The 10,541-nt window shown below is 37.5% G+C and overlaps 1 protein-coding gene across 1 annotated transcript; it reads right to left on the bottom strand.

The window, feature by feature from the left end:
- Positions 1 to 1,381: 1,381 nt before the first annotated feature.
- On the bottom strand, positions 1,382 to 2,720 carry LOC145957824 (uncharacterized). Its single transcript, XM_083074228.1, has 2 exons — positions 2,499 to 2,720; positions 1,382 to 2,417 (listed from the first exon to the last, which is right to left on the bottom strand). The coding sequence occupies exon 2, from the start codon at positions 2,219 to 2,221 to the stop codon at positions 1,382 to 1,384; it is 840 nt and encodes a 279-aa protein (XP_082930354.1). The 5' UTR covers positions 2,222 to 2,417; positions 2,499 to 2,720.
- Between the last annotated feature and the right edge of the window lie 7,821 nt (positions 2,721 to 10,541).

Raw genomic sequence — 10,541 nt, 5'->3', positions numbered from 1 at the left:
CAAACTTCCTCAATATATCTTTGAAAATAACATTCATAAGAGCTTGAAACGTGGCTGGAGCATTCGTCAAGCCGAAGGGCATGACTAACCACTCGAAATGTCCATGATGCGTACGAAAAGCAGTCTTGTGTCTGTCTCCAGGTTTTAATAGAACTTGATGGTAACCTGAACGTAGATCCAACTTCGAAAAAAAAGAAGCACCGAATAATTCATCAATTAATTCGTCCACCGTGGGCATAGGAAAACTATCTTTGATAGTTATAGCATTAAGAGCACGATAGTCGGTACATACACGCCAAGAACCATCCTTCTTTTTAACAAGGATGATGGGAGAAGAAAAAAGACTCTTGCTAGGTTGAATAATTCCTGCTTTGAGCATATCATCGACTAACTTCTCTATTTCTTCTTTTTGGCTGTGAGGATAACGATATGGTTTTACCTTGATTGGTCCAGTACCATCCATTAAGGAAATCGAATGATCTTGTGCTCGGGAAGGAGGTAAAGAAGTTGGTGCATCAAACACAGTAACATAATTACGCAAGAGCAAGGCCAATTCGGGCTCCATATCAACAGGCAACTCAGGTAAAGGCATGTTTGGTGGAGTGGAATCCACCATCTGCATTGTATACACTTCAGCTATCGAATGAGTATTAACCATACGACGAATATGATGCAAATGAGCCTGCATAGGAACATGGTCTACTTCACCTTGTAAAGTAACAAATTTATCATTATATAAAAACTTCAGATTCAAGGCAGCATAATCAGCCACATGAGGCCCCATAGTCTTCAACCAATTAGCACCCAAGATAAGATCTGCACCTGAAATAGGAAGAAGGTAGACGGGTAACTAAAACATATTTCCTTGAGCCTGAATAGTCAAGTTCTGAACCAAGCCTTCAGCTGCCATATAATTACCATTGCCCACCATCACCCTGAATGCCGGAGCTGGCTCAACTGGAAGTTTTAAGAACTTTGCAATACGAGGTTGCAAAAAATTGTCCGAACTACCACCATCAATCAACACCGAAATAGGTAACGTATCAACATAAGCTAAGAATCTAATGGTTCCCACACCGGTGCCCCCTTTTAGAGCATTAAGTGACAAATGATGATTATCCACAGTGGTTTCCTCAAATATGATTGACTGACCAGTGTCAGGAGAAGAAGGTTCTTCCTCATTACTTGTTTCATCTAATTGCAAAAACATGAACTTCCTGTTTGGACATTTATGGTTGAACGTAAACTTGTCATCACAAAAGTAACATAATCCCTTCTCCCTACGAATTTGCATCTCCGCTGCACTTATTTTTTTGATAGTTGAATCCTTTAATGGTGGTGTGTTAGGAGTTGGCAGTAATGGTGGAAGTGAAGATTTGAGTTAGGATTTAGAGTTGGGCTGAGAAACATTACTGGAAACTGAGGCAACCTGGGAATAACGTCGAATAGGCACAGTACTAGACTTGGACGTTGGTAAGTATCTCTCCTCATACAATTTGGCCAACGCAACCGCTCGCAACAAAGAGGTTGGGGATTGAGCGACGACGTCACGACGAATTTCAGTATGAAGACCACTCAAAAAGCAATTTAGCAAAGCATCAGCTTGTAACCCAGATGATCTATTTGCAAGTGACATAAATCTGAGGTAATAATCAGAAACAGTACCCGTTTGTTGTAATTTGAAAAGCTCTGCCATCGGACAATCAAACGGAGAGGGCCCAAATTGCGACTCCAGTGCAGTTGTCAACTCCACCCATGTCTTCACCGCCGAAAGACGTTGCAACATTTGAAACCATGGTACGACATCCTTATCAAAGTGAATTGCAGCAATATCCACTCGATCAGCATCTGGTGTGTGGTGATAATCAAAAAAATTTTCAGCCTTAAAAATCCACTCCAGCACCGAAGAATGGCCATCAAAATGCGGGAAACCCAGGGAAATGTCTTTAACATGGAACGCATTACGTAATGGAGGGCCTCCACAATTCGAGTTGTTCGACGGAGAACCACCGTTAAACTGAGGTTGTGAATGTGTTTGCACGAGTCGGTCCAAAGATTGCTGGATCAAATCCATGCGAGATTGTGCTTCATTTTGGACTTGTTTAGTATGAGCGCACTGTTCACGATCTCGAAGCTCCAAGAGGTCCATCAACTGCTTGATATCCGCCGCTTGACCACGAATTTCAGTTTGCAATTCTTTCAGACGAGTGTTCTCAGCCATGGCGTCAATGAAAGCACCAATGAAACAGTATTTTTATAGTATAATGTTCTATAAGACAGCAACTGAGTAATCTGGAATTGAAATGAATATATTCGGAATGAAACAACAAACTAATCTCAACAACTACGATTCAAAGAAATGAGACAACAATTATTGAATAACAGAATGTTCGTCAGCAGTGATGGCCATGCAGAACCTGATCAAAATGATGAGAAGAAAGTTAAGAAATAGCCAGAGAATGAATAGAGAGCATCAGAGAGAATGGAGAAAATCATACCACACACACGTCCCATCACTGCACAAAGTCCTTCCATAAAACATTCTCTCTCCGTTGCCTCATGCTTTTCCTAAGGCCCTCATCTTGCGGATCACTTGCCACGTGGTTTCTTTGCGTAACAACCTTTCCCTCCTTGTCTCTCTCTTCAACATTTCCCGAGCACGTTACAATATGAAACATTAGAAAAATCGAAATCGATATCAAATTCTAGTTAATAGGAGCAAAGAGATTTAACTAACCATATCACTCTCCCGTTGGTTTAATAACATGCATGAGTTGTTATAATTTTTTAATGCTGAATTTAATTTTTACTGATATGAAAAATAAATTAAATCTAAATTTAAAGAATAAAAGATATTAAATTTAATGGTGGATTACAGAAATACTACTAAAACAGTGAAAGCTGCTAAGAAATTCCTTTTTAAACTGTACTGAGAATATAAAATAAAGTTGATAATATCCGTAGTGAAAATCTAAGAAAAGCTGCGTTGTGTGTCCTACTTATGCTGACTCTGATGCCATAAAATTACGTGCTGCCCATTTGTATAGCATATACCCAAAGAATCCGGGAGAATCTTCCAATTTATTCTGTCCTATATCAATTTGATTTGATAAGAGATATAATTTTTTTCTTATTTCTTATTAAGTAGGTATTTAATAAAATACAATAATATTTGTAGTTATAATTATATGTTTAATTGGAGATTGAATTTCAATTTTTAGATAAAAATAATAAGTACCAAATCACTTGTATAATTTAGCTCATTAGATTTATAGGGGTGGATTTGTTAAGTGAATTTTTATTTTCTTCTTTTTACTGAATTAAGTTAAATGATGTGATATGCAAATTACTTTTTTTCATTTTACTTTAGTTAACGTTTAATTTTTATTTATCAATATGTCGGATTTCATAAAATTTATTTTTGTAAAATCTTAATATACTTTTTACACATAAAAGTCAAATTCGATATCAAGAAAATTTACACTTTACGATACAATTCATGTACTATTCTCGATCAACTGAATTATACCTCTAAATTTTTTCTTGTCTATACTATTTTCACTAGTATAAAAGAGGTATTTCACGTCGGTTATTTTGAACTTTTTATGTCAGAAAAAATACCGACATTAATGCAGGAGACGTAAATCTACGTCGGTCCTATAAAATCGACGTAAATTTACGTCGGACATTACTAAGGTCCGACGTAAAAAAGTAGTAAAAAAATTATAAAAAAAAACATAACGAGTGCAAGCAGAACGACCCATTCTGCTTGTAGAACGGCCCGTTCTCCAAGCAAAACGACCCGTTCTCCATTCAAAACGGTCCGTTCTGCAAGGAGAACGGGTCGTTCTGTTTCGTAGAACAACCCAAAAGAAAAGGCCAACGACCTATACAAATAGAACAACCAAAAAACCGAATAGAACAGATAGCCACAATAGCAATGCGAAGCAAAAAGGTGTTAACAAAACCTTGATTCATACCTGATGAGCTGTAACAGTGTGCGAATGAGTAACAAAGAGTTCATCCCACTCTGCAAAAGACAAAAAAATGATTCAGTAACAAAGGAGATTGGAGAGGGTTTACAGAGAAAAAAATGAAAAGTGATGAAGAGTGAATGCGCGCGGTGTGCCTCGCACTCTCTTATTCAATTTCGCGTCCTTTTTTTACGTCGAACCTGGTAGGGTCCGACGTAAAATGTCAAATCTACGTCAGACACAACATACATCCAACGTAGATTTGACATTTTACGTCGGACCCTACTAGGTATGACGTAAAAAAGTTCACGAAAATTACAAAAATACTACCGCGTCTTTTTACATCGAATTTTAGTGTATCCGACGTTAAAGAGGTAACATAATATACTAATTTTTCACTAATGTTTTTATATTTTCTCATTTCACCATAGTTAATATGGTAGAAATAATTCATTTAATATTTTATTAATATTATAAAATGATAATTAAAATATACTAAATTTTTTAAACCTTCAAACAAAATGAAATAAAAGCAGTAACTAATATTATAGTTTATGTTAAGATAAATATTTATTTTATATAACTAAAATTTATAACAGATAAATATTTTAAATATATAAATTATTCCATCCGTTCTACAATAAATGTAGATTCAGCATTTATAATATCTCCTAAAATGAATTATGTTATCAATTTTTAATGTTGTATTAATTTTTTTTTTAATTTATCCTTTCATAAATTATTCAACTATCACAATTAACAATAATGTTTGAGAATGCAGGATTTTTAGTAAAATTATATTAAAAATGATATATTTATTGTTATATTACTTTAATTTATGCGTACAAACCTTGAATTACAATTATTAGGGATGGCAACTGGGCCATCGGGTAGGACACGTACAAGTTTTAATACTTCTATTTTTGTTTTCGTTTTTGTATCATATACTTATCTCCGTTCTCATATTTGCTGGGTATGAAATTTGCATCATCATCTCCGTTTTTATTGGATATCAGATATACCTATATCCACCTCGAATCTGCTAAAAAATTAATTGATTCTTTCTGCAAAAAAAATATAAAAAAAAAACAATTTTTAACATAGAGAAGCAATTATAAAATTACATTAATTAAGTTTCATTTGAAATAAATTTAAAATAGAGTAAAAATTATGTAAATCTCAAGTAATTTCTAAAAAAATTAAGTTTTAAACAATTTAAGGTGGGTATGATGAGTATGGATGAATATGTATATACCTATCCTTGTGACACCTCTACCCCGCATGTCATAACACATAACATAAAATAAAATTGAATAACATCAATATAATAAATAAACTCAAAGTTCATACATGTAGAAAGAATCATGTTTTAACATAAACTAGACTTAGCGAAAATAACAATTATAATGAAAATAAAAATTAAACTACTCAAAATAAATAGCAAGAATCAAATCCTAACTAGTCCTAACTAATTCTCCAATGTCACGTGTCCTATCACAGTAGTTAAAACCCATCATTGTGGACTGAACCTTATCACCAATATCCTCGGCACATGTTGATGATTACCTAAAAAAACTACAATAGAAGACAACACAAAAGAAAAGGAAGTGAGAAACATTTCACTCAGACTTATGGTTTAGGAATGCAAACCGACTAGCTAAACATAAACAACACATACAACATGATATAGCATACACAATTACATGTCATATTTAACTCATTTATAGCATAGTAAGTAACAATAGATAAGATTATAATGCATATGCAATGGACACAGACTACATGTTATCATGCATGAGATGTCAGTAAAAATATCACATATCACACCTTGTATATTGCTACTAGCAACACACTAGAGTAGTTTAGAAGTACATGCTAGATCACACCTTTTGTGCACTCTCACTAGAAGTGTAATACCCCAATTTTCATAAATTAATTAAAGTGTATTTTAATAATTATTTTTATGCTTTTAAAATTAATTATAATATATATTTAGTTATTGTTTAATTAATTTTTTAAATTATTATTATTATTATTTTAATATGACTCTGTTTTAATATAAAGCATGATTTTATTAAAATTTAATGGTATGATTAATATTTGATTTCATGAAATGTATTTGATTAAGAATATATATATATATTTTATGTTTAATTAAGAAAGGGAGAAGGATGCTTATTTGTTTTAATTATTTTATAAAAGGGTGAAATGAGGGTTATAATCATCTTTTTTGCCTAATTACTAATATTTTAAGTAAAAACTATCAAAAGTTTTATGTATTCTTTTTTTTGTCTTAAGCTTTGCTCTAGGCTTCCTGTGCTCTAAATACTTGGAAGAACAAGGGGAAGAAGGAAATCAAGATTCTGTTCACGTTGCTTCACCAGTTAATCCAAGTAAGGAGGAGTGAGAAACCTCGCTCGGAGTGTGGGGATAAATGTTCAGTAGTCAGGATTAGCCCCAATCCTATGTATGTGTATGCTATGGGTTTGTGAGAGTTTTTGTTTTGATTTCTGAGTGTTCCTTTGTATTCCTTGTTTGATTATGAGTGCGACTATATATTTGATTCCTGAAATTGATATATTTTGATTTGACGTAGAGTGCTTTATGGGTTCCTATAGGAAACCCTAACGAAAATAATTAGGAATATGATATTAATTGGTTTGATTTGATGTGCTGATGACTAAATTGAGTGTTATTTCATGTTCTGAATATATAATGGAATATTTGTACTGATTAAGTTATGAAACTTGATGAATTGGTGTAAAAGTGGTGGAGTTCGCATTCTGTAATATGCATGTTTTACGTTTCGCGTTGGGACAGAGCGAATCATGGGCGTGACTAGTGAGTCATGGTCGTGATTGACTCGGTTGAGAACCCTCACTTTCGCACGTGAATCACAGGCGTGACTGGTGAGTCACGGTCGTGATTGACTTAGTTGAGAACCCTAACTTTCGCACGTGAATCACAGGTGTGACTGGTGAGTCACGGTTGTGATTGACCTTGTTTAAGAATCCTTAATTTTGCGAGTGAATCACGCGCGTAACTCACCCACCAGTCACAACCGTGATTGACTCGGTTGAGAACCCTTACTTTTGCGCATGAATCACGGGCGTGACTGGTGAATCACGGTTGTGATTGACCCTGTTTGAGAATCCTCACTTTTTGTGAGTGAATCACGGGCATGACTCACCTACCACTAGTAGAAAATAAGTATATTACGTCACCCCTTTTACGTCGGAAACACGAAAATCCGACGTAAAAAAAATGCGGTGGCATTTTTGTAATTTTTGCGAACTTTTTTACGTCGCACCTGGTAAGGTCCGACGTAAAAAGTCCAATCTACGTCGCACCTGGGAAGGTGCGACGTAAAAAGTCCAATTTACGTCGCACCCTAGCAGGTCCGACGTAAATTTTTACGTCGCACCTGGTAAGGTCCGACGTAAAAAGTCCAATCTACGTCGCACCTGGGAAGGTGCGACGTAAAAAAGTCCAATTTACGTCGCACCCTAGCAGGTCCGACGTAAAAAAGACGCAAATTTGAATAAGAGAGCGCGAGGCACACCGCGCGCATTCACTTTTCATTTTTTTCTCTGTAAACCCTCTCCCTCTTCGTTGTGTAAATCCCTCCGCCTCCTACTCCTCTTCCTCTTCCTCTTCCTGTTCGTTGTGTAAGGTGTGATTTTTTTCTATCATTCAGTCTCCGTTCATACGACAAAAACAAGCAGTTTGCGTTCATACGACTAAATGTGTATTTTGAACTTATTATGTGTGTTTCTTTATATATTTTGAGTAGGAACAACCAGTGGCTGAAGCCAAGCCTGAGGAGAACAGAGAAGAGAAGCGATTCTGGGAAGAAAAGCGATTTCTGGGAGGAAAACGCAGAAGAAAAGCGATTTCTGGGAAGCAGAACGGGCCGTTCTGCAAGGAGCACGGGCCGTTCTGCAAGGAGAACGGGCCGTTCTGCAAGGAGAACGGCCCGTTCTCCAAGCAGTATGGGCCGTTCTCCAAACAGAATGCCCCGTTCTGCAAGGAGAACGGGCCGTTCTCCAAGCAGAACGGGCCGTTCTGCTGCATTCATTTTTCTTTTTTTTTTAAAAAATTTTTACGATTTTTTACGTCGGACCTGGGTATGTCCGACGTAAATTTACGTCGGTTTTTGACCCCCGACGTAAATTTTACGTCTCCCGCTTCAACGTCGGACGTTTCCCTGACGTAAAAACCCCTAAATAACCGACGTAAAAAGGGTCTTTTGTACTAGTGTACCAATCACAGTCGTGATCTTCCTTGCTTGCAATTTTCATGAATTCCTTCACTCTTTATGATGCCCCAACCTATGTCTCACTTATCAATATGCTATGTGTGATGCACTGTCTTATGTTGGAATGGAATGTGATGAAGATTATGATTTTTCGGTGAATGTGGCAAGCGTGTGTTAGAGCATAAGTGAAGAGTACATGACTAGTGAATGTGTGACATGTATCATGAGCATATGTGACTCTAGGTGTGTTGCTTAGGCCGCATGCCAATGTACTGGATTATTATAGGTGTGTCATTGATGCCACATGACAGTGTACTCATGTGAATTCCAGGTTTGTCTTTGGGCCACCAATATATTTATGATGACATGTGCCCTAGGTGTGTTGCTATATCAGCATACCAATGACAATAAATATGTGAATTCCATATGGTTCCAGATGCATGTAGTGAGTAGTATGCATGACATCGAGACATGAGGGTGATTATTGTAACATTGTAAAAAAAAAAAAAAAAAAAAAAAAAAAAAAAAAAAAAAGAGGCTGATTCAGTAGCCCAGAATGGGCCGTTCCCAAACTGGAACGGGCCGTTCCACACTACTGAATTGAACTACATATTGTAGTTGAGAACGGGCCATTCCGGCAAGGAGAACGGGCCGTTCTAGGAAGGAGAACGGGCCGTTCCGGAGGGAGAATGGGCCGTTCCGGAGGGAGAACGGGCTGTTCCTGAGGAAGAACGGGCCGTTCCGGATGAGTCCCGGAACGGGCCGTTCTGTTTTCAGAACGGGCCGTTCTGGGCGTGGATTTTGTGCGTGATCTGGGAGTTCAGAACGGGCCGTTCCGGTATCGGTACGGGCCGTTCTGGCCACTCCGGATTGCCTATAAATAGGGGTGAAGGGGGGGCCGTGAGGAGTTCTGGTTCTAGAGAGAAGTTTTAGAGAGAAGGTCTCTGGGTCAGTGAGCTCCTTTCTCTCCCAAATTTCTCTGTTTAACTCCTTTTCTCCTCTAGATCAATAACTCCTTCTGTCTTTTCTTGAATTTCAGATTAGAAAGCTTGTTTTGGGAGGACTGAAGTTTCGAGTTGAGCCTCGAGGGGAAATTATACTTTTGATTCAGTCTTTGGCTATCTGAGCCAATCTTCAGGTAAGGGAAGCTAGAATGTTTGTTATTTAGGATGTATGTGAGTTTACAAACTCAATGGGAATAGGCTGGACGCAGGTTGAGTATGCCAGGTGTGGAAGAGCTTAGAGCTCTTGGGTTGGTGTTAGGCTAGGCGCGAGCTGACTACGCCAAGCGTAATTATATTTATAAATAATTATTTTAAATTGATGCTTATGCATGTTTAAAGTTGAAATGTTAGATTATATATAGGTGGTATATGATGTATGGTGCGGTGTTATTCATATGTATGCTTTGTGATGATACGTATGAATGTTCGAATATGATATGACATGTGTATATGTTCATGAGTATGTTTATTGATCATAATGGTGGGTAGACCATTTATGATGTATGATGCATTATTGCATGTGATGTCTTATGACATGTGTATGATTGTTGATCATGATGGTGGGCAGGCCATTATGATGTATGATGCCTGATTGCATGTGATGCCTATGGTATGAGTCTAGCCTAGGACTTGAGGAGAGGAAAATTATTTTCGAACTAGAAGAGCTCACATAGAGTCTCTTGAGAGTGGTGCTTGGATAGGCCACTGATATATGAGAGTGGTGCTCTGGGAGGCCACTAGATTTGGGAGAGTGGTGCTCAGATAGGCCACTAGGTTGGGTGAGTCTCCTCTAAGTCCTTAGCTAGTGTTGGAGCGAGGTATGAGGTCGAGGGTTATTCCCTTAACCAAGTACTCGGGAAGGTGCGTGGATCCTTGCGGATAGTCGGTGGGCGAACTCCACTATTGACTTGGTTAATGCATGCCAAGGTCGTGGTAAGCCCGTACCCAGCTGTGCTATACCTGACGGTGGATCTGGACTTCCAAGTGTGTAAGTGACATCATCCGAGTAAACCCGAGGGAGGATTATATCCTGTTTAGCTGTGACCGAGCGGGCGCTTTGGGCGTGAAAATGGTTGGGGTGGTTTCGGTAGGATGGAATGTCACTTATACAGCTCTATTGTTATGGAGATCTCCTAGGTGTATGCGTGACGACGCATTAGATGATTGATATGTATGCATATCTGTCATGAGTTGCATTCATTGCATGATTATTAATATGATGAAGTGTGGTGTTTGACTTCATGTTTGGTGAATGAATGATTGATTGAGATGAAAGGTTCCTTAGGGACAGGATTTGGGATGCAT

Source organism: Cajanus cajan, chromosome 5 (assembly GCF_000230855.2).
Source record: "Cajanus cajan strain Asha chromosome 5, NIPB_CcT2T_4, whole genome shotgun sequence".
Classification (NCBI taxonomy): Eukaryota; Viridiplantae; Streptophyta; class Magnoliopsida; order Fabales; family Fabaceae; genus Cajanus; species Cajanus cajan.
Note: the sequence above shows the minus strand (reverse complement) of the source record. Positions and strands in the feature narration are given on the sequence as shown.